The sequence below is a fragment of the Ascaphus truei genome, chromosome 4, assembly GCF_040206685.1.
Source record: "Ascaphus truei isolate aAscTru1 chromosome 4, aAscTru1.hap1, whole genome shotgun sequence".
In the NCBI taxonomy this organism is placed as follows: domain Eukaryota; kingdom Metazoa; phylum Chordata; class Amphibia; order Anura; family Ascaphidae; genus Ascaphus; species Ascaphus truei.
In genome coordinates this window covers 280,419,220-280,445,500 of record NC_134486.1, presented here as the reverse complement: position 1 = coordinate 280,445,500, position 26,281 = coordinate 280,419,220, and the positions used below count along the sequence as shown (strand labels likewise).

At 38.9% G+C, this 26,281-nt stretch overlaps 1 protein-coding gene across 2 annotated transcripts in view; it reads right to left on the bottom strand.

Annotated features, from left to right (window-relative positions):
• The window catches only part of GRIK2 (glutamate ionotropic receptor kainate type subunit 2), a 925,501-nt gene that overhangs the window by 216,872 nt on the left and 682,348 nt on the right, over positions 1–26,281 (bottom strand). For both annotated transcript variants that reach the window (XM_075597530.1, XM_075597529.1), the window contains one exon: positions 19,897–20,120. In XM_075597530.1, the coding sequence (XP_075453645.1) occupies positions 19,897–20,120 (224 nt within the window). The remainder of the gene's footprint in view (positions 1–19,896; positions 20,121–26,281) is intronic.

Sequence of the window (26,281 nt, the reverse complement as noted above, 5' to 3'; positions counted from 1 at the left end):
ATTTCTATTCGTCCTGACCCAATTTCAATCAGTGTGAATACAAGTCAGTTTAATTAAGATTCCCCCTATGACCAAAGGGGCGATGCATCAAATGTTCCAAGCAAACACAAGGGCAACAAAAAACCATACCAGATTTACAACAGGTAAAAGTATCCTATTAAAAAAAATATATATATTTTTTTCTGGCGCTTTTTTTTTTTTGCCCCAGTGTTGCTCTGGTTTTTCAGTTAGGAGATTTGTCGGTCTAGGACATTTAGCCATGACCAAAATGACGCTAGCGCGCCGCCACCACCACACATGTTGCCACCGGGACAAGCCCGCTTAACATGTTGCCTCACTCCAAAAATGTCTGCCGTGCATGCTCCCAATGTCTACCGCCTGCACTCCCACGTCCGAGTGCCCGAGCGCCCGACAAGCCAGCTCTGATAAGTGCATGTTTAAATGATCGCCCGCTCCGATGCACCATCTTTAAATGTCCCATGCTAGACATTGAAACATGCGCTTATCAGATTGGCTTGTTGTCAAAGTGGGCGGTCGGGCGGGCATGGGAGCGTGTGTTTTCTGTTTGGCGGATATATTTTGTAGTGAAATGTGCAGCGGCGAGCTGCCCTGCAGCTAGGTGTCCCACCGGTGACTTGTCCTGGCAGAGAAATGCATGATGGCGGAGCACCGACTGTGATTTGGTCGTGGCCAAAGGTAAGTATCTCGGGAAGCACAGGGTCACAGATCTGAAATTAACGGGGTTTTGCACTCTGCTTCTATTCTGTGCACAAAAAAATTCTAATAATAAAAATGCGTGAGAACTGCTGTAAGAGCTTCTCACTGCTCTCTCTATACAGCTCTTAAATACTGGTGGTAGCCTAGTAGGATTAACGCTGTCAGGGTCCCGTCCAGAAGCAGTGACCCCCGCTGGGTTAATTCTTCTTTGAAATTTACTGCCCTCCCAACTGTATGAGCTGTAGCTGATATGCGGCCGCAATGCAGCCGCGCTCCAGCTGCATTAGGGTCTCCAAATCGCTGCACCGAGGACAGTAAGCCTTACTACATCTGTATTTGTCTAGATTCACTCTGTTAAACATGTTTATATTGCAACCAGAAAAAAAGCATGTGCTTTGTGAACTCACAAATATCACTTTATTATCTAACATTTCTATATTCATAAAATCTGCGCAATATAAAAATAATGACGTTAAATATCGTAATCAATACTGCAGTAATTTAAAAAAGAAGAGTTAAAATATAAGTTATAGTTACAGTTAAAATCTCGCTCGAGGGCTATATAATAGGATTTCTTAAAGAACCCTATGGAACATAATTATTTATCAACAAAAAAAGAGAAGACCAGTGCACATCCAAAATCACTAAAACGGAACATTTCATAATTATTAACACTTTCTTATTACTGTACTTCTGTCATACTGCATTGAAGCCTACACATTTTTAACTATTTCATTTGAATTTGGTTTTTAATGACATCTTTTGGCCAATGGATGATAAACTTGCCCACCACCCCGGGGTAACTTCAGATCAGACAAGTCCTGACTTCTAATTTAATTCTTCTTTACTTTTTGAGAGAGAAGCAGCAAGAATTCAGCTCAGAGAAGATGGTAAAAAAGAATGACTTTAGAAGTTAGCCTGTTCTGGGGTTTTCTTAACATGGTGGGCAAGCTTATTGTACTGCAGACAAAAAAGTTACAAACCCTCAATTTAAATTAAATATTAGAAATAGTTAAAAGATGCGTAGACTTTATGAAGCCTGATAGAAGTAATAAGAAAGGGTTACTAATGATACAAAGTTGGGTTTTAGTGAAGTTGGATGTGCTTCTGTTTCTGTTTATTGCTTTTAGCTTTATTGGTCACACCTCAACAGCATTTCAGTCAATTAAAACAAATTTTAAGTCGTGTTTGTGCAGGGCGATCTTACCATAACACATGGAACAAAATAATGTAACACCTTTGAAGCCTGAGGCTACAAATGGCATTGCAAATTAATGCTCTCAGGCTCCAAAAGGGCTTAACATTCAACACAAATACCCCATAGATCAAATTAAAAATGCATAACATCCATACAGTATGTGCAAATATTAAGGGCCTTATTTTATATCAATTGAAGTGGCCGATCAGGCCAATTTTGGTCAAAATGCTCCATTGGCTTCAATGAGGATTTTAGTCTCAAAACGTGCCAAACGTCCACATCGGACTATATAGAATAAGGCCCTAAGGCTTTCATAGCCCAAGTGGCCAGTTAATCATGGGTTGAGAATGACTAGCCATTTGGGCTGTTAATGATTGAATATATTAATAAAATATACATTGTTAATATTAAGTATTTTTTTCACCTATTCTATGATGGCTATTTTTATCTTGTCTATGTATTTAGTGGCCATTATATACATAGGCAAGATTGACTTAATGCCAGCCTGACGTAGGTAATAGAAAATGATGCTATTTTGTGGCACTATCTCGACATCTCCATTATTGTGTGTGATAACACATTAAGGGGGTCATGCACTAAGCAGTGACAAGTGCTTTTAAGTGAGATAAAAAGCCATTATAGCGTGATACTGCCTGCTGTGAGATTCACAAAGCAGTGATAAGTCTTTTAAGTGAGATAAATGCCTTTATAGCGCGATACTGCCTTTTGTGAGATTCACAAAGCAGTGATAAGTCTTTTAAGTAGCCATTATAGCGCGATACTGCACTGTTATCACTGCTTTGTGAATCTCACAACAGCCAGTATCACGCTATAAAGGCAGTTATCTCACTTAAAAGCACTTATCACTGCTTTGTGCATAGCACCCAGAAAACCCACTTATCACTGCTTAGTGCATATCCCCCTAATTATTTACCCACATAAGACAATATTTTTTTTAATGGCTACTTTTACTCTCAATAATTTTTAGTAAATCTAGGCTACTGATTTTTTTCATGTACTATTAATACTATTTGTTTTCATTAGTAACTAATTTATATTATTTTTGATATAGAATGACACATGCAGAACTAATAACCGACCAACGTATTTCAGTCAGTCAATAATTATTTGCTTCAATTTAGTTTAATTTACAGATTAAGAAAAGTGTAAAATTAGTAATAGCATATTTTGTTGTACACCTGTAATTGAGATCAAAATGTAAGCATAATCAATCATTTAAAACTGTGAAAAGTTAATTATGAAAATGTACTTTAAAATGTAAATATAAAAGTATTTCTGTGTACTTTACATCTTCTGATAACTTCCTAATGATGGCAGATATATACAGTATATGTATAACTTTATGTGACAGATATGTGGGTTTTTATTAAAATATTTTTGTTTATGTTCTAATAATATTATTAAAGACAGCATGAGAAAATAAATGATCTAATATACAGTATTTAAAACGTATATTTGTTAGTATCTTAGTAAATTGCTGTAGGTGGCTAGGTAAACCTTAAGGCAAGTAAGTCCTGAAGGCAATTGACATATTATTCCAGTGTGACAACAGCTTTTCTTGACAGCAGATTAGTTTATCATTAAATATTCCAGCAAAACAGTTATCCATTTTAAAGTGCATAATAATTCATTGCTGCCCTTGAATGTACATTGAATGTCATACATTAGAGTGATATGAATATAAAAACAGTTGCACTGTTGAAGCTGACTGATTGCCCTAAATCTGAAAATGTAGATATATTTTGTCATAATCTTATAACCTGCTTTAATCACCAGCAATCTCTGTTTTGAAACACTTCCCTCCAAAGTTTTCAAACATAATATGTTAAAAGTCCTGAAAATATTGCAGTTATGAATTAAAGAGCAAAATAATGTTATCTGGTGTTGTTGTGCTGCTCACTGCTAGGCTTGCAGGATACCGAGTGTCCACCGGTGTTAGTTGGAGAAGAACAGGACAGGCTTTAGGGTTCTTCTCAGTTCTTCACTTGGTGCAGTGCCTCCATCTCCAGCAGGCCCCAGCAGAACTGCGTGCAGTCCCTGCAAGAAAACCCTCTTGTACTCCCCCTGATTAATTTCAGTCTCAGGCAGGAGTATATTCTGCCTGTTATTCTTCAACAGCACCGCAGTACAGCATACCAACATGTACAGTACACTACTTTCTCTCTCTGGTCCCTGGAATCTACCCAAGGAGCTTGAGGTCCCAAAGGTCTATCCTTAGCGCCCAAATCCCCTGGTAGAATATGGGGTAGATGTTCCCACTCCCCTGAGGGAGAGGATCTCTCTCTAAATTTGGATCTGCAGCCTCTTTTGTACCCAGGGGAGGGTCCTAGGTCTGAGCCCCTGATAGGGCAACACACAGGCCTTAGAACCTGTCACTCAAGGGAGTTTTTTTTTACTGCTGTAGGAGCAATGGCATAGATTTAACCCTAACACTGCCTGCACTGGTACCAGGGCTTAGGTGTTAGGTAGGACAGATTAGTAGCCAAGAGAATTCATGGCTACACACTCCGCCTGGTGGAATATCACAGAACCCACTGAAAACCTAATTTACACACCATCCCTAAATTGTACAACATAGAACAATGCATAACATTTTATGGCATAATATTTGATGACATAACAGTTCATAGCATAACAGTTTTTACCAATGAGGTATCTCTGATCCCTCCCACAATATGGAGACTCCATACCCCTTCAATAATAATGTTTTGGGTCAAGTTTCTTAACTAACCTGCCCTCTCCATTGGGAACAGCAACAGAGTACACCCACTTTGGACCCCGCTCTGGGATATATTCCACCCAGTCCATATAGATGTTTCTCCCTACCCTCCATACTCGCATGAGATAACATATTTTCTCTTTGTTGTAATACCTAGAGATACTACACCTGGAGGCTAGGTAGTCTAGGACACCTTCCTGCAACCACTCCTCTCTGTTTGCCTCTATTTCTCTCATTATGGGCTCAGGAACATAGGGGCAATCATACCCATGGGACTGACGTACCTCTATACTATCAATCAGTCAGCGGGCTGAGTTTGGTTAATTTACGGCCACAGGTCTGGCCTGGTAGCACCCAGAATAGTGGGTCGTGAGAGGGCTGTTCTTGTTAGGATAGGGTTAAACCAGTTGGTTGTATCAACCCTAGTTTAATTTCCCTATCTCTTCTCCTGAGGACTTCTGCCATCTCTTCTGCAGAGAACTCTCTTTCCTCTCACCAATGATCCACAATGTCCCAACTAAACAGCAAGAACCGTGTCCGGTTCATATGATGGACATACCCTTGAAACATGGGGTCCCACTACAACAATACCTTCCCCATATTTGCATTACACAAAGACACATCAGACTTGGAAATCACCCTAGAGGGTGTTTATGATCTTTCTGACCATTCTCTGCAGAAAGCCATGTACTCAAACATCCCTCCCCTAGCAGGCCACAATCAAACCCACCCCAGTTTCTACAGTCCTTGGAAGATTTAGTTACCGTCTGATTGTCCTGGGCAAGGTCTGTGGAAACATTAAGCTCCACAAGGTCTCTGGGTGTGTCAGCCTTGGTATGTCTACCATGACCTGTTAACACCAGTACTTTGTACTTATTAGGGTTCGCAGAGGCCTTACGCCATTGGCTCTTGGCTCCATCGTGGTGCAGCTATAGAGACAGATCTGTCAAAGCTTTACTCACCAGAACAGGTGTATCAATGTCTTCCACTGCCCTGGCGGTCGCCTCCGCTATGACGATATCCAGTTGCACTGTAAGGGTGTTATCTGAGGTGCGAAAAGAAGTACCGTCCGGTGCCTCTCCGAGGGATCCCTCCTTTGGAAAGGAAAACGCAGCCTCACTGCTCTGTTGGTCCTTGGCTTCTGCGTGGTTCTCCCAGCCAGAAGCAGGCACTTCCAACACCACCTCTCAAGGAACCGCCAAGGCCTTGGTGCTCCTTCCCTCTGCTAGCACCGTCGCCTTCAATGACATCACCGTTACGGGACTCATCTCCAGTTCGTTCATGGGGATGGGTGTCTCCATGGAAACAGCACTTGTGTGACACTCCAGCCGGAGCATCACAATGGAGCGTCCCCCTTCACTGTTGTCCGATGTCGCAGTGGACAAACCCCCTAGGGAAGAGGACGGGACACCTTGCTATTCCTGGCGGCAGCTTGCAGGCAGCAGTCCCGCTCCTGCAGCACCAGCGGAAGTGCCTCCGTCTCCTCCCAGGCAGTCACCTCAAAGGGTAGGTCCTTTATGGCCTGGAAAAGGAATGCACGGGTCCCTTGCAGCATCCGCTCCTGAAGCTGTGGTCCATTTTGCCCGCCTCTGTAGGTATGCCACATTTTCTCTTTGGGCCGGCATGGGTGGCAGCAACACCTTGGGCTTTAGGTGGGGAGTACATCACTGCTGGCACTTAGATGTTAGGTTCACCCCTTCGCCTGGGAAATCACAGCGGGGAAGATGCAGTGTAGGAAACTCTCCTCTTTCACTTGCACTACCAGGAAGCCCGTGGCTATTAGCTTCTGCTCTGCCAACTCACCACGCGCAACTGTGGGTGCAGTAGCCATGTCCGACTATGCCACTACTGGTGATACTCACTTGATCGTTAGCATTGTGCCTCCTCCCCTGGTGGATCCAGAAGTACAGGCACACTATGGATGGGTGCGGCTTCACTTTTGCACCAAGCCACTCACAGCAGGTGGGTACGGGTTCAGCTTTCGTGACGAACCAAGCCCAATTTTTGTAATAGAAGCTTGCATCTTGTAAACTTCTCCACCTGGTACTCCCGATCATTTTTCATGTGCTGTAGCTCCTCTGGTGGGGAAGGTTGTCCCTTTCTGGGCAAGAGTCCCCTAGGACACTACATATGAACAGCTCAAATATAGCACACTGTGGCTCCCTGTGGTGGGGACCACTAATAGTATTGTTGTAGCTCCTAAAACGGAGTATCTGGCCTCCTGAATTTCAAGAGTCCCCACTCGGATACTACCCACACATACTGTGAACACATCCGTTTGGACCATGATGCTAGTGCCTTTCCTGAGGTTTCTGGGTCCCTAGGATTCCAAAACACCCCTCCAGGTGCCCTACACATCAGTCCTTAGGATGGCATGAACTAGCACACAATAGGGAGCAGCACAGGCTGCAGTTCTACTGGCAGGGAAGTTGGTCCCTTGCTGGCAAGAGTCCCCTTGGACACTAAACCTGCCCCCCCTCGTACATAGCAGGAGCTTACCTCCTTTATTTTACTTTAAAACCCTGCCCTGTTAGGAGATCTCAGCAGCGCCTTCAAATGTAACAGCTGTTTCCCCACCCTCTGGGAGATTTCTCTGTTACCTGCTGTTGTTGTGCTGCTCACCTGCTAAGCTTACAGAATACTGAGTGTCCACCAGTGTTAGTTGGGGACGCACATGACAGGCTTTAGGGTTCTTCTCAGTTCTTCACTTGGTGCAGCACCTCCATTTCCACCAGGCCCCAGCAGAACTGGGTACCATCCCTGCAGGAAAACACTCTGGTACACCCCTGATGAACTGCAGTCTCAGGCAGGAGTATAAAACAGGAACAGTTCTTTATTCTTCAACAGCACTGCAGTACAGCATACCAACATGTACACTACTTTCTCTCTCTGGTCCCTGGAATCAACCCAAGGAGCTTGAGGCCCCGAAGGCCTATCCTTAGCTCCCATATCCCCTGGTGGAATATGGGTAGATGTAACCACTCCCCTGAGGGAGAGGATCTCTCTCTAAATTTGGATCTGCAGCCTCTTTTGTACCCAGGGGAGGGTCCTAGGTCTGAGCCCCTGATAGGGCACCACTCAGGCCTTAGGCCCACCCCACCCCTGTCACTCAAGGGAGTTATTTACTGCTGCTGCAGCAGCAAGGGCATCGATTTAACCCTAACACTGCCTGTGCTGGTACCAGGTCTTAGGTGTTAGGTAGGGCAGATTAGTAGCCAAGAGGATACATGGCTGCTATAAGAAAACAGGTTAAATGCTTTCTTCGTTCTTGAATATGCTTTCTAACAATTAATTAATAAAATGTTGTTTTAATATTCTTACTCTTTTAAATCCTTACTCTAGGGCTCTTCAACTGGAGCCTTAAACTCTACTTCTGCTAATTCTGCCAGTTGCTTAGGCTGTTAGGGGCAGATTTCACACTGAAACTCACTTTTAAGTTAAGATAATGTAAACACATATGGTGCAGATGTTATGAATGCATTCAAAATGTTAAAATATGGCACATTTCAAGTCTTTCAAACATTTTAAATTGTGTTGCAATAAACTTGTGACCCTTCTACTTAATGTATGAATGTTTTCTGATCAGACTCCTTTGGTGAATGAGTTGGAGAGGCTTATTCAATGCTCGCATCTTTGTTTTTTAGATATCTGTTTTAGTAACACTCTAATTAGGACTAATAATCTTTTTTTAATATAATATCTACTGTACAAAGCTGTTCACTGCCATAATTTACACTGCTTACAAATGCTTCACACAAAAAAAGAATAGACATTTGTTAAACAAAAAGGCTGAGCATATTGAGGAAACATGGGCTATTCTAACGCATCTATTCTGAGACAAGTAGGTGTGTGTGTGTGTGTGTGTGTGTGTGTGTGTGTGTGTGTGTGTGTGTGTGTGTGTGTGTGTGTGTGTGTGTGTGTGTGTGTGTGTGTGTGTGTGTGTGTGTGTGTGTGTTTGTGTGTGTGTGTGTGTGAGCAAGCGTTGTGTTTAGGGTCATAGAGATATCTTTTTAAGAAATAATCTATTCATTGTTCAATAAACTTGCAAACTTTTTAAGGATGTTAAATCCATCAAATTAAAAGGCATATTAGCCTAAAACATATATTTGTCTGCTCTTATCGCACCAAGATAAAAAGAAATGGATTGCATCTTCTGCTGCTTCAAGATAATGGCTCTTTCATAACTGAACCAAATGCTTTGTGTGATTCAAGTATTTGAAGCAAGGTGAAAATCCCTCTCACAGTACTAACAGAACAAGGGCACCTTGACCAGGAATTCAACATTATTAACTTTCACAGCCTCATTATAGTCCCCTTATTCCAAAGTAAAGGAAACATGAAACAGCAGTAAAACTAAAAAAACAAAAAAGCAGGAGACAGAGAAAATAAAAAGGAATTGTGGAACAGAAAAACAAGAGATAATGCATGAGGGAACTGAAAAAATAATGACATCCCTTACATTGTTACCTTTACCTGCTTTCCGCTGAGCTACAATGTAGCTTACAGATGCATAGAACTCTTCACCTGCAATGTGTCAAACCATAAAAACAAAGACCTGCCTTTTAAAAAATGTTTTCTGGATCAAAATCAAACAAGAAGAAACACTACTAAAACGTTAATAAGGCTCTCACCAATGACTGTTGAAGTTTTCACAGGCTGATAATTACACCTGAACTTTGCAGCATGCTGATATTTGCCATATATGTCAATCAAGAAGCTTTGACAAAACTTTAGGTTTAACAGATACTTATTGTGGTAATGCAAAGTGGTATACGTGTAAAATAAGCTTATTTTATGGAGTAGAGATTTAATTACTTGTCTAAATAAATTAACAGGCACGTTATTGTATGTTGGGGATTTATATGTTTAAAAAACGTTGATTATTTTAATTAAAAACACTAAAAGTAGAGTTCGCTGCATCTCACGTCTAGATCAGGTTTTCAGAGTTCATGAATAATATTTGTGTGTTATTTTATTATTTTACAAACACATCAGATCACGTTTTATAATACATTTTTACAGCATCACCCTTTTAAAGTTATATACTAAGAAATAAAAACTGTAGCACCAACTATAGGAGATAAGGTAAAAAAAACTTCCACAGACAAACACAAAAATATTTTGTGGAGAATGATTAAAGGTCTTATTCTACACTAAAATCATTCAAAGACAATTACATGTTTACATATGGATTATTAATAATGTTATCAAGTCAGTTTGTAAACACACTGATACATGAGATAGGTCTGATTAAATGTAGCTGTCTGCTGTCTGATATCCCTGTTCAACCTGGACCTGTATTTTCCCTACCTCCTCACAGCCCTGCTAACCCCATGGATGCCACATTGGCTACCTAGCCATTGGCAACCATACTTAGGGCTACAAAGGGGTTAATATTTACCTCGAAATACACTAACTAATACCCTTGATTACCAAGGAGACTTATTAGGCATTATTTGCCTAACGCTATGAAATAATCATGAAAAAAGATGCAAATGTGTAAAATAATTGTGGCTTCTTGATGATGACCAATGAAAATTTCCATTAAAAAAAATATATATAAAAAATGTGGCCTTCAATTAGGCCTACTCCTGAACCCAATGGCCTAGATCTAATCTGGTAGCATCCATCTTGATTGAAGCTCAATCTTTATTTTTGATTGAAGCCATAACTCCTCACTTGCTTGTAGATAAATGTTTTTTTTTTAATTTGTTAAACAGAAGATCAAAAGATTTGTTTTCAACACATGTCAAAAGAGTAAGCAATTGAGGAGCCATGCCTTCAATCAAGATTGAAGATTGAGCTTTGATTAAGACAGAGGACAACCTGATTAGATCTAGCCCATTGGCCCAAAATTAGGCCTTATTGAATGCCAAATATTTTCTTTAATGATGGCCCTGTGTTGAATATTTCCTGGGAGTCCAAAACCATAGGAAAGAATGGGCTCTTCAACATGGATGAGTAAGAAATATTATTTCATTAACCCCTTTGTTAACAATGAGGTTACTTAGGTTCTCATTTTTGGAGCCTTGTTATTATAATATCTTGAGATAGGTGAACTTCTCAGAAGGATTTTTCTATTTTTGGTGCAGTCTGATCCACAGAATCAAATCCGGTGGCCGATTGCGTCCCCTTAAGATCATGCGGAATCTATGGAATTTGCCGGCAGGCTCTGGCTGCGAAGCTTCAATGGAATCCGTGGCCGCACTTCAACAAAATACATTCTGTGGATTACACAGAGTCCGAAACAAAAAGCATTTATTTTGCCACTCTCACTTCATGCCTTTTTATCACACATCTTCCGGTAAGATAAGGAAGAGAGTGTGTTGGACTGTGTGTGAGAAATGGAGAGAAATAGAAAGAGATCGAAAGAAAGAGAAAAATAGAAAGAGATCGAGAGAAATAGAAAGAGATCGAGAGAAATAGAAAGAGATCGAGGGAAATAGAAAGAGATCGAGAGAAATAGAAAGAGATCGAGAGAAATAGAAAGATCGAGAGAAATAGAAAGAGATCGAGAGAAATTGAAAGAGATCGAGAGAAATAGAAAAAGATCGAGAGAGAGAGAGAGAAAGAGATCGAGAGAGAGATAGAGATAGAGATAGATAGATAGAGAGAGAGTTGTTTAATATATGAGTGGTGACAGCCAAGACCGTATTTGCTCGGGAAGCAGCAGCTTCTTTTGTCTCAATCTCACTCTCTCATCACTACTTGCAACTACTTTTCATACAATGAGGTAGTTGTCAATATGATTGCCAAAGCTAACAGGAAAAGAAAAATGATGAAGCATTTTACATCATAAGGTTAAAACCAAAAAAAAAAAATAGTATATGTCCTGGGGCTCTCCCATCCATGCATTACTGAGATGTAACTGTAACTGTAACTATGGTTTAGGACATACATAAACACACAAACAAGTCAAGCACAGTGTCAATGCCAACATGGATGTTACGTAATTGGTAACTGGTGCTGGTGGCCAGCTTACAGGGCCAAATGCCAATTCCAAACTTGATATTCTTATGTGCCTCTATATGGCATAGCACGGCAGTTTAGGTGCTGGACAGTTTGTGCCCCTACAACATTATATAATGTTATTATAATATCTTGAGATAGGTGAACTTCTCAGAAGGATTTTTCTATTTTTGGTGCAGTCTGATCCACAGAATCAAATCCAGTGGCCGATTGCGTCCCCTTAAGATCATGCGGAATCTATGGAATTTGCCGGCAGGCTCTGGCTGCGCAGCTTCAATGGAATCCGTGGCCGCACTTCAACAAAATACATTCTGTGGATTACACAGAGTCCGAAACAAAAAGCATTTATTTTGCCACTCTCACTTCATGCCTTTTTATCACACATCTTCCGGTAAGATAAGGAAGAGAGTGTGTTGGACTGTGTGTGAGAAATGGAGAGAAATAGAAAGAGATCGAAAGAAAGAGAAAAATAGAAAGAGATTGAGAGAAATAGAAAGAGATCGAGAGAAATAGAAAGAGATCGAGGGAAATAGAAAGAGATCGAGAGAAATAGAAAGAGATCGAGAGAAATAGAAAGATCGAGAGAAATAGAAAGAGATCGAGAGAAATAGAAAGAGATCGAGAGAAATAGAAAAAGATCGAGAGAGAGAGAGAGAGAGAGAGAGAAAGAGATCGAGAGAGAGATAGAGATAGAGATAGATAGATAGAGAGAGAGTTGTTTAATATATGAGTGGTGACAGCCAAGACCGTATTTGCTCGGGAAGCAGCAGCTTCTTTTGTCTCAATCTCACTCTCTCATCACTACTTGCAACTACTTTTCATACAATGAGGTAGTTGTCAATATGATTGCCAAAGCTAACAGGAAAAGAAAAAAGATGAAGCATTTTACATCATAAGGTTAAAACCAAAAAAAAATAATAATATATGTCCTGGGGCTCTCCCATCCATGCATTACTGAGATGTAACTGTAACTGTAACTATGGTTTAGGACATACATAAACACACAAACAAGTCAAGCACAGTGTCAATGCCAACATGGATGTTACATAATTGGTAATTGGTGCTGGTGGCCAGCTTACAGGGCCAAATGCCAATTCCAAACTTGATATTCTGGTGTGCCTCTATATGGCATAGCACGGCAGTTTAGGTGCTGGACAGTTTGTGCCCCTACAACATGTTCGGTCCAAAAAAAATACAATTAATATAATTCATGATGCCATATTTGACTCTTTTTTTTGCAATGGCAATGAGATCAATATTAATAATGATGATTAATGATAATGGTGGTGGTTGCAGCAACATTATACTGCATGTAATGTAGCATGGCTACAGAAATTCTTACTGCTGCAGAAGCTGACTGCCTTTTTTTCACCGCCTTTTGTTGTTGAACAATACTAAAACACACCCAATGGGAATGTTTGACTTATAGTACTACAGTAAGCAAACAGGAGGCAGGCACACGGACTTAATGAAGAATATTTGAATGTGCCATATGTTCCGACGTTTCAGCAGTACAATACTGCCTTTTACAAGGTGAGGGCAGTATTGTACTGCCGAAACGTCGGAACAAATGGCACATTAAAAAATTCTCGATTAAGTCCGTGTGCCTGCCTGTGCTTACTGGCTACTTCTGGGACCCTTGGATTTCCCTGGACACAGCACACCGGCAGCTAAGTACCCCCCTCGTACCCCTTTTTTTGAGTGCATGCATTACCCCTCTTCACTGACTTATAGTACTATACCAGCAGCAGCCCTAACCAAGCCACGGACAAACTCTGACTACAATACAATGGCTTAAAATTAAGGTTGCACCCCTATTTATATATTCCACCCATAATAATTCCGGTTGCGGATTCGGATTCGATTTCCGGATTCCGTTTGCAGATTCAGAATCCGAATCCGTCTGACGGATTTATCAGGGGTAGGATTTGAGAAGATTTCGCCCATCTTTAATGATATCCTTAAAAAGTAACACATTTCATTATATTCATCTTCCATAATATAACATGGGTTTGATACTCATTTGCACCAAAATATTGGGCATTATTTTTAATAGATGGATGATATCCTTGTTCTATAGTTCTTGAAAAAAAAGCAGATATTTAGAGCTTATATGTGGAGCTTATACATTAACTTACTGTATCATGTCTGATAATGATCTGTAATTGCCATACTCTGTAATACCATTATGCTAAAGGCTAATGTAATGGAAATAGAGAAAATAAGAGGGAAAGAGATGTACAGAGGAAGATAGGAAAGTAATACAAGTGAATTTGAATGATATCATTCATTCAGATGTACATACAGATATACTAATAACATTTAGTGCTACTCAAAAATCACTAATACGAAATAGTGTAGCAGAAATGTGAATAAACATGTGTAGTAGTGCTCTATATTACAATCATACAATACATAAGTGACAATTATACTGTATATGTGTAACAATCATAAATATAAATCATACATACATCATACTTTTATATCATACTGTAGTCCGTAAGGTGAATAGCTTAAAGGATATAAAGTAAGGCTGCGCTTATATTGCCGGGAACAGCGATGCGACGTCGCAGCAAAACAAATGCATTGCCGCCATCGTGTGCGCTTACAGTAAGCGTGACGCGACGGAGCGACAGATTGGTCGTGATTGCTGGAAATCATCCCTATTTGATTTTTCAGCAACCGTCGCGTCACCGTCGCCAGCACTATATGCGTAGCCTAAGTGTGATCAGGATCTGCTTGTTCTCAAATTGCCCTCCAATGTGGGCAACAAAGCTTTAAGTGTTCCAGGTGAAAGAAAAAGTGCTGCTCTGTAGACTAACAAACATAGAAGACAAACAAAAAAGAGAAAAAAGAAACATAAAACATACGTTCCAAAAGTTTTATATTTGCCACGCATAAAAATACACTTTCAAGCTGTGAATTATTTTTCGCTTATCTCACTCCTCGGTACTGGCGCAAGCATTTAAGTTTGAAGCTCCAGCGGTGTGCGGTCGTGTCTATTTAGAATGACCTTAAATCACATGAGACTTTTTCACACTGAGGACTGGCAGCTAAAGATCTTTTGCCCTGTAAAAGAAATACAGATATTGGAGAATTGGCAAGTTCCAGGGCAGTGTTGGGGTGGCGAGCAGCAACATAGTGAGAGACCACATGAGGGGAGAAACAGCTGAGATCCAGAATCGGCTATCCCAGCCGGGAGATGCAACCGCGGACCGCCGGAGCTTCAGACTAAGGGGCCTATGCAGAGAGCAGCGAATTTTCGAAATTCGCCATTTTTTGGAGATAATCGCGCAGAAAACAGCAGAAAATGGAGATTTCCGAAAAACGCGCCAATTTTTCTTTTCTATTTGTAAAACTCGCCTCGCGGCTGGCGAGAACCGCAATCTCGCCAGTTTAAAAAATATCCGTATGCAGAGAGGCGCGAACGGCATCTAGCGGCTGTTCGCGCCAATAAAATGGCGCGATTGTCTCCGTTTTGCCTCGCCAAAAAAAACTGCCGCTCGCGGCCATTGCAAAGGGAAAAAAAAAGGCGCAAATTTGTTTTAACACATTTCTGAAGCGCGCATCTCGCCAATTTAAACTCGCCACACGCATCCATGTTAAACATAGCAGAATTCGCACTTTTCTGCATATGGAGATTAAAACTCTCCAAAAAAGCTACTTTTTAATAAATTCGCCAATTTTAAAATTCGCTGCTCTCTGCATAGGCCCCTAAGTGCTTGCACCAGTACCGAGGGGTGAGATATCTCTACTTAAACAAGGAAATGTTTGCGACTTTAAGGGAAAATCAGCTAGTTTTTATTTATTGTTTGTTAGTAATCAAAATTTAAGAATTTGCTGACATTCTGAAATTGCATTCAGCAAATAAATGAAATAGGACTTTATGCAGCAAATTATTATGAAGTAATCATAGGATAATTTTCAATAAATATATTTGGTTAGTCTAATAAATCTAATCATTTCATTGCTGTTATTAGAAAAGTTGGAGCAGTGCATATTTATGGTAATATTGGGATACATTTCTTTAAATGACCAATTCTACAAGGCTCTTCCTAGTTTGTTAACTTCATTTTATTTCCTGTCCAAACAAACATTGTGTTCATTATGACTGTTGAAACAAGCCAACACTACTGTCCTTGTTTCCCCTTGGATTTCAATGGTCTTTTAATCTTCATTTGTTGGCCTGTTCTACTTACAGTAACAGTGAATCAGCTCTGGACGTAGCTATACACTGGAGAGCTGCAAAAAGCTGATCAGGCAGAAAGCTGAACAGTGAGAGCTAACTTGAAACAGATTCCACTAGAAATGAAGATTAACAGAGAAGACATACTTAAAGTGAAGTATTAAATACAATATTTGTATGTCATTCATTTTTTACTGAAATAAAAGATTGTTAATGGTTGTATGATAATAAAATATACATTTTATGTGGCCGCTGTATGTTGTTTCAATATTTCTACATTTGTTTTTTTAATTCGGGACTGCTCAAGATTGTATGAAACCCCAATGAGAATTTAAGATGGCAACAAATGTAATGAATATTAATATTATAAATATTTAACTTACAATTGTATGTCCTTTGAGCACTGGGACATAAAAAGGGCATTGTAAACTATTAATGAATCATTTTACTTTCTTCTTATAAGACATGGTGATACAATCCCAAACAGCGATTATTATTTAATATCCAATTATAGTATTATTATTTTTAATAATAAAATGACATTATTATTAATATTATATTATTATAATCAAATTATTATTAATAGTATCCGAATATTTATTATCAGACCCACCCATTTGTTTCTAATGTTGTCAAAGGAACTGTGTGGAAATAAATCAAATGTTATGCACTCATTCCTACTGTAATTTTCACTAAACTTGCATTTGGCGCTGTAAACACTACCTAATCATAATATCACTGTAAAACTCAGAAAGCAAGTGATAACTGTTTCATCAAACATCTATAAGACATCACTAACGGTTTTTAAGAGAAAGAACTGGGCAGTGTAGAAGCAAACAGAGTTTGCCAGTTCCAAAATAATTCAATACCTTGATAGAATTCTTAAAAGACACATGGTTGCTATACAATATTTTATGGGTTTTGCATAGTTAACAAAATGACTGTGATTAAAATGGAGGCTATAGACTTGTAAATCTGATTCTGTATTTTTTTGACTAGTCTGTCCAGTAAACAAAATACTTCCTGTAAAATGCTACCCTAAAAAATCTCTAGCACTGCTGAAAATCAATCAAAAGCGGATGACCTACTTAGCAATACAGTACCTCAATATACTGTACTTCATGGAAAAAAAGCAAAATAGCCGTGCCAATGAGAGAACAAGATAAATGTTTCTATGACTTCACAATTAAAGTTAACAGAAATTATAATAGTACCTAATGTTTGCAATTATATTTGCATATTAAGTTTAAAAAAAAAAAAGAAATTGAGTTCAGTGAAGTGTTTGAGACCTTTAGTTAAAGCAGTGATTACTGAATATTTTCTTTTCTTACAGTACATTATTTAATCCAGTTAAAGTACTCAATGTTATTGCCCTGGATCTCCAACTACATCAATTCCAGATATGTATGCAGTAAGTTTACATACTGTTTTGCCCAATACATGCCCCCAAGGTATAAGATTGTGGAAAGTCCTTGACACTTACATTTTTTAGGTTTGAATGCAAAAGGTACACACCATTATTGTCAAGGCAAAACTACCAATTAGCATACACAACATGGCCTAAGGCAGGGGTGTGCAAACTTTCCCCATGTGCACCCCTGCTTGCTCTCCTCTGTGCCTCGCGCCCCTCCCCCTGCTCGGCCCCGACGCCATATGATGCGCGGAGTCATGTGACATCACATTGCCATGGTAACGTGATGTCACCCCGCGGCATCATTTGACGCCAGGTTACCATGACGATGCAATGCTGGAAGGGAAGGGAAGTGTGTTATAGAGACCTCGCGCGGTCCCCAGGCATTTAATTTTAATGTCTGGGGGCGAGCGTGGGACCTTTGTAACTGACGCACCCCCCCAGACAATCTAGCACATCCCCCAGTGGGGCACGCCCCCTAGTGTGCACACCCCTGGCCTAAGGTATTAAAGCCTAGATAATTTTCTCATAAAACATATTTTTGAGAAAAATATCGAGATCACTAAATTCAGAATTTGCATCACAATTTATCATGTAATAATGGAAATGAATACTAAATAAAATCGACCTAGGTCCCCTGAGTACATTGATACCAAATATATGTACAGTAGGTTTACAAATTAGTAAGATTGTGTAAGGCTCTCAACGCCTAATGTCAGCAAGAAAAACTACCCTCTAGCATAAAAATACCACCATGAAAATATATATTTTTTTAAATACATGCCTCAAGGAATTTAGACATAGGTAACACGTTTTCATAGAAACATTGCCTCTTACATTCTGCCCATGACATCCACCTTTCCTCCGGCCTTATCACCTCCTCCTACTCCCACCTGCATCACTTTTCTTATGCTGCTCCAAGTCTCTGGACTTCCCTACCATGCACCATCAGACTGTCCCCCAGCTTTCAGACATTTAAAAAATTCCTGAAAACTCATCTTTTCAAGGAAGCTTATCTGGCATACCACTAACATCCAATTCCCCTCCTCCACTCTCCCTTCAATCTCATTGGGACCAGCTGGGCGGCTGGACCAATGTCCATGCTATGTAACATCCCATACCATTCCGACCCTCAAACCTTAATGGGATCAGCTGTCAGACTGGACCATACTACAACCTGAGGCCACTTTACCTTTTTGTTTCAACATTCTCCCTCGTTCCCTCTGGATTGCATGCTCTCATAAAAAGGGCCCTTGTTACATTTCTGTATCTGTTTGTGAATGTTTGTCCTTATTTGTATTTGTAAGTAACTCTCTTAATGTAATTATCAAATATTTGAACCCCCATTGTACCATGCTACAGAATATGTTGTCAATCTACAAATAAACAATAACAAATAATAATAGTAATAAAAACTTTACTAAAGCAACCCCCAAAAGCAAAACCGGGGAACAACCCCCTCTTTATTTGGATGGTTACGCTAACAATAGATGATACCGTTCTGTGGCTAACGAAATGCTTTTATTTGTGCGAGCTTTCGAGATACACTGATCTCTTCTTCCGGTGATGTTACAATGAATGAAGCAAGCAAAGGGTATACCTAAAAACATTGTCTCTTGGAATGTTATCTGTGCTTGTCCCTCCCCCGTGTGTGGATGGGACAAGCACAGATAACATTCCAAGAGACACTGTTTTTAAGTATACCCTTTGCTTGCGTCATTCATTGTAACATCGCCGGAAGAAGAGATCAGTGTGTCTCGAAAGCTCGCACAAATAAAAGCATTTCGTTAGCCACAGAACGGTATCATCTATTTATTTTTTGATTATTGAAGCTCGGCTAACACAGTACTGACACCTCTACATGTGTATATATATATATATATATAAAAGTATACATTACCGCATAGCAGCAAAAAGGGAGACAGCACTCAGGTGAATGAAAATAAATGTATTAAATACAGCACATAACTCCAACGTTTCGATCCCACAGGGGGATCTTCCTCAGAGGAAGATCCCCCTGTGGGATCGAAACGTTGGAGTTATGTGCTGTATTTAATACATTTATTTTCATTCACCTGAGTGCTGTCTCCCTTTTTGCTGCTATGCGGTAATGTATACTTTTATTATTTATATGGGACATGCACCTATTCATTATTGAATTTCTATTGGAGTGCCAGTGATTTTTTATCACATATATATATATATATATATATATATATATATATATATATATATATATATATATATATATATATATACATATATATATATATACATATCCTCATTGTGGTTAGAAGATGTAATGCTTTGTTCTGTAAATTCCTCTTCCATTCATTTTGTTTAAACTGCATCAACAAGATACTTATTGGAGTGAATGCGGTCACTGCCCATGGTAAAGATAGCAACACTTTCCAAATAAACCCCTAAAATATGTATTTAATGTGTTAGTTTAATTCTGTAAACCTTAACCAGTGTGATGGCATTATCAACATGTTGCAGGCATGTTACAGGCCAATTTTGCACAATTAATGGTGAGAGCCTTAAATTGATTAGTACTATGCAACATCATAAGTAAAACACAAGAATAAAATAGAAAAGGAGGTGTGACCTTTGACAATTATTAGTTGAAAAAAGCAAGATAATTGCCAAAAAAATCACAAAATTGGACATGTTACCTGGCTATGACAAAGAGCACACAACTGACACCCAAGTAAGCCAGCAGAATATACATCCAGATATCAGGAGAGAGAGGATTCAGGAATGAGAAGACGCCTGGGTTTGTACCATTGGGCTTTCGGTACAAAATACTTATTCCAAGAGTCATAAATGGTTTGGAAAAGTCGATGACCTTCTCTCGTGCATAGGTAATAGCCAGTGGTGCAACTGCAAGGTCAGCTTTCTGTTGACAGAAACACAAAGAGAAGAAATACAGCACATCAGTCAGAGCCAAAAAGCAGAAAAAGGCAATCAAAGAAAAGAAAATACAAACATTACTTGAGAAGTCTTTTCTCTGCACCAATTAAGATGAAATGCTAACCTCTGTTTCAATCAGTAAATTAATGTTTTCCCATAACACTTTAACAAAGGTTTCAAAATATAGAAGAGAAACGGTTACATTGCAAGAGAAAATTAAAACAAACGAAAAAAAATGCCTTGTGAACTAGATCTATTAGTAAGAGTTGGTAAAAGACACTGTTATTTTCCATAGAAACACACACACTAAATATTACACTTATAATGATAAATACAAGTGAATGTAGTAATTTCATATTCATTGAGACTGAAAAAATGCAGTATTATTCTGCAAGTGAAAACTAACAACCAATATTTTTTTTTTACTGAACAATGTCATAATAATGGTATCCTGCCTTTATTAAAACTTCAAATGATGTGTGTGTATATATATATATATTTATATAACATATATATATATATATATGATGTTATATATATAATTATATAACAGAATACATTAATTGTCTTAGTGAATATGTTATCTATTTAATATCATGTGAGTGCGGTCTACAATATTTAGGCCGCACATCAAGAGCCTTAAGCACGAGGTTTCTAGAGCACCGAAGAAACATAATAAATGGGTGCCTAACACATAACCTCTCCCGCCATTACTGCAACGAACATTCAAAAGATCCAAGGTCCCTACGAGTTATGGGTATTGAATATATCCCTCCTACCTTTATGGGTGGGGACCGCTTCAAGAGATTGTGTATGAGGGAGACCTATTGGATGTATATTTTGGATACGCTGCACCCAAGGGGACATAATGACCACATTGACACTAGCACCATAGTGTGATCACTCAAGGTGGGTGATCCTTCGGAGGTCTGGTTTGAGTGCTTTATAGCACTCCCTCTGAACTATGGTGACATGTCAGGTCTTTGAGTTTAGTATCCCACACTATCTCTGGAAGCTATGTTATACACGATCCCAATATGGGCTATACTGCATCAAACTGCGGATGTGTCTGTTCAAGTCCGTGGCTGGTCCCATTCTATTAATCACATTATTTACATTATTTACAACATTATTAATATTAATATTATTATTCACAATTGCACCCACTCACAATTTCACTCAGAGTCACTTTAGTCAATTTGTATACATAGCTTTATTCACACTATCACCATACATATTCAACAACACATACATATTCCTTTTTTTATTTTTATTTTTACACATATATATAGTACACATCTCATCTACATGTCGTGTTGGTTTTTCTTCTGTCCTTGCTAAACAACAACTTTTGCTGTACCTCTGATTCCAGTTGCTATCTATGATATCATGTATCATTTATGGACCAACAACAGGTATATAGTTATTACCCTAAATCGGGTGAATCTAGTGTGCAGCAAAGTATTGCTGTTCTGTGTTGTTAAGGTGTAATAGGGTATTGAACATTTATTGCTAACAGGTACTCCAAATCTTGATATTTCCTTTTTTACACATTTATAGAATGCATCTATTTCACTTTTGAATTCAAATATGTCTATTAGTCTACTAACAAATGTTGTTTTTCATATAAATATATAATATATTTTTTGTCTATTGTCCCAAAAGTTATAATAATTGAAATACAAAATTAATATATATTTATAATTATTTAATATGAGCTGTTACCCATTTCTCCGCAAATTCAGTGATGTCCCCATAACCCTTCCATTACAACTATTGCAACATGAAAATTTAAATTCATGGAAGGGTTTAACACATACAATTAATGTTTTAATTAAATTTGTAATTATGTATGCAAATTCACCCTGCTATAAATATCGGGAGGTCACAACCAATGGGTATTCCCTGATGAAGTCATATCACATGACGAAACGCGTAGGGCGTGGCTAATGCAGAGCAGGCACTTTCCAACCAAGAAAGACTGATGCAAGTTGGGAGCGGCTAAGCCAAACGGAGGAGCGAATACATCCTTGTTTCCCCTGGTGTTGCGGTGATCAAAGGCAGGCGGACGAGGACCTTGTTTCCCGGCGGGATTTCCTTGTGCGGGGCACTAGATCGGGTGGACGTCACTTCCGGTGAAGGAGACCACGCCGTGCCGGCGCCATGTGTTAGGAAAAGACACTACTGCTGATCCAGACGCTACCACTGGCATATGAGAGCCAATCTCATAACTGCACTATATTATCGTTTTTCTTGTGAGTGGGCATTTGTCTGTTTTTAATGTTCCATAAATCTATTGTTATACTTTAATGCACTAGGTGTGCGCCTGTTTTTTCTTTTTTTCTTTCCATATATATATATATATATATATATATATATATGTATATATCTATATACACACACGTACACATTGATACACTAATAAACCAACTTAGAATTAGACATGAATGTTTACATATAATTAAAAGTTACATACAGTATGTAGCTACTTTAGTTTAATCTTCCCAGTAACCAAGTTACAATGTAGTCCTCTCTCAGCAAATCCCCAAAAATGGAAATAACCTGACATTTTGGCCGCAGTACCAGAATTGCAGGACTGCAGCAAAACACTTTCTTTACTGTGATGACAGAGTTTAAAAAGACTACAACTGAAGATGGCTGATTACATTTCATGAATAAAATCTGAAAAAATGCCACTATTCTTGTGCTAACATATCTTTATTTTGAGCAAAGGGAATACAAGTGATGAAACAAATGCCCTTGTCTGTAATTTTCTGTATAAATGTCATTGAAAATAGAGGTCTTTATTTTCTACTATTATTGGCACCGGTTTCCCATTTATTTCCAACAGCAAATAATGGTAGTATTGCTTCTGGTAGAAGCACATAAAGTGCAAATCAGTACCGCTGTAGGGCTTTGTGTCAAAACATTCTTTTCCATTCTGTGTCTCTGGGAAAAAATGTCTCTAGACGAGGTCTTAAACTTTGTACTAAATTTTCAGAAAAAATATACTGTTAGCTAATCTTGAACCACACTATGATCTGATATTTCAAACTTACTAAAATGTGTTATATTTTTAATAAAGAAAGTACTCTCACAGTTTTCAGAGAAAGATTGCCTGCAGCACATTTTTTTTAATAGAAAATACCAAGGTTATTTTAACTTGCTGTGTGTTTTTATTTAAAATGTTCTGTAGCAGAATTTTAGTGAATTTGTTTTTAGTAGCAACACAGAATATCTTTTTTTATAACAACACACAGAGCAATAGCTGCATAACTGCTATAATAACATACCAGTATTGAACACAAACATATCTGCAGATGTAAATCTTTTGTTGTACTGTACTGGGAGTAATATCTTGTATTTGTATTTGTTGTCAGGAGTATTACCGGGATAGCACAGTAGACAAAAAACTAAAGTAGAAGTTAAACAGTTAATGGCTATCTGATGCTTAAAAAGAATGCAAAAAGTACCATTTAGGTCCCTTCTTCAGGCTTGTTACAATATATGCTAATGTTGTAAATTATATTTGTGCATGGCACAAAACAATTAAAAAAAATGCATATATAAAACAGTGATGTTAATATTTAGTGGTATACAGTAAACAGAGGAAAATGCAGTGGTGTTATATAGTTAGAATGGGTGTGAAGTGTCTGTGCATTTGGTGGAGGTAACCACACTGGCAATCAATGGGTGTATTGGCTAGTATTGGTGTTTGTATTGTATTTTAATATTTATTGGGGGTAGAGGGGGTGGATGAAGGAGATAGTTGCCCCAGGTTGGGTGGTTAGGCCTCTAGGGTGGGTGCGGGACGGGCTAACCCCTTCATTACCTTAGCGGTTACTGTTAAGGTAATGAACGGGTTAACCCCTCCTGCAACCTTCCCAGTAGCCTAACCACCCACCCCAGGGCAACTACCCCCTTTCATCCATGCCCTCTACCCCCAAAAAAACATGCACTCTGGCTTAAACCCTTCATTACCTAAGTGGCTAGCCACTAAGGTAATGAAGCTGCTTTTATTTTATTTTAATAACAGTATTAAAAGAGTGGGTTTCCGGAGCTGAACCGCATTAGTACCGGGGCCTGTAACTCGGGAGACAGGGGTCCCCGAGGCTGAAATTAATGTAGTTCAGCTCCGGAGACCCCCTGCTTTAATAATGTGTTATTAAAATAAAAGCAGCGTGATCGCCTGTTAGACGCACACAGGGAGAGTGACTGATTCTGTCTATTCTAACTGCGAGTCTCTTACAGACTGATGCAGCCCGGTAAGATTCACACAATGGGAGCCCCATTCAGAAGCAAAGACCCCACCTGTGTTATTCCTGATTGGCCATTAGTCTCCTTACAGGGACTACGCAAGCGAATGGGATTAGAAACGTGTTGATAGCAGATTTTCATGAGGGCAGCGCAGCCAGTCATGTGGCTACATCGGTATTTCAGAAGTGCTCACCATTCTCCTGAGTAGTCCTGGGAGTTTGCACTCTTTTTAAACAGCAGTTAGGTATTAAAGGAATAACTTTGATATTAGTTTTTTTTATTTATTATTACAGTATTTATTTCTTGTCAATAAGCCTATGGAACGAAAAAGTTACAGGAACCCTAAATCATAATAAAATATGCTTCAATATGAGAAATAAAACACTGGAAAAATATAATGCTCTTTGTTATTATGGAACAGTTATGTTTAAGAAAGGACACTCAGAGTTTCAGTTATAAAACTATAATACATTATTATTTACAAATCTGTTTGGTGTCTCTTATATTTAAACATGAGAATATATCTTATTTATTTTAGTGAACTACCAAATTGGAATACAATGCATAATACTGTCATAGGAGACATTAATTTACCACATTGATTACAATTATAAACATGTTAGGAATATTGTTTCTCAATACAGGTCATAGGAAATCTTGGTATGATATAAGAAGCAGGGGAGGAGGGGACTTTATGTGAAAAAAAATCTAAAACGTATATAAAATTGAAGATCTGCAGTATAAAATATTTACTTTATCTCATCCTCCCAAAAAATACATTTTACTAATAAATTAATGCTAAAATGCTAAGAGAATTTGTGTTTTTTTTTTTTTTGCTAAAAGAGAAAACATAATAATGATAATAGGGTTAATTACAGATGTAGCATCTTGTATGTATCAGCTGCCGCAGAACATGTACTAATGCACAGTGTGCAAAGGGTTGACTGTCCATGGTGCAGTGCATAGAAGGGGGTAATGGGCCATCAGGATTAACACAGCGAGCATCCCTGCTTCTGAATGGTACTCCCACTGTGTGAATCCTACAGGGCTGCATCAGTCTGTAAGAGACGCAAGTAAGAGTGAGACTGAATCAGTCACTCTCCCTGCGCGCCTCTAACAGGCAATCGCGCTTCTTTTATTTTAATAACACAGTATTGAAGCATGGGGTCTCCGGAGCTGAACCATAATAATTCCAGCCTCTTAGACTCCCTGCTTCCCGAGTTACAGGCCCCAGTATGGGGTGCAGGTATCTCTCTGCATTGTTTAAATGTCCCGGTCACGTGACACAGCAGAATTTAAACATGGCAGGGATACATAATGTTGGCATGGTTTGCCATTGTGACAATCAATGAGTTGAGGGACTGGGGTGTAGTTGCCACAGGGAGGGTGGGTAGTGGGAGTAGGTGTTACCATGCGGTTATAACCGCTAAGTGGATTAAGAGGTTACAGGTTGGTAGTTAGCTTTTTTTTTTTTTACTGTCGGTGCCCATTGAAGACAAACAGGAGGAGGTAGTCTTCATCTTGGCAGGGGTAAGTACAATTTGTATTTATTACTGTATATGCTGGCTGGGTAATATTTTGGTAATGTGTTTTTTTTTTTTTAATGGGCAAATGCGCTATTATCCAGCTGAAGTATGCCCTTTATTGATTAGAAAACATTTGAGCACTTAATGACTAAGGTACAGATACATTAAAGCTGAGGAATGTGGTATAGGCAAACTGGGGCGCTCCCTCTTCATAGTAGTCAATTTAGATTAAAACATACATCAGTGAAGAATAAAAATAAATGCAAACCAATGTTTAATACTGGCCCAAAATATGTAGTTGCTGCAGAACCCCAAAGAGGATCTTCCCGCAATCCTTGTGGTATAATATTAAAAAGAGAAAAAA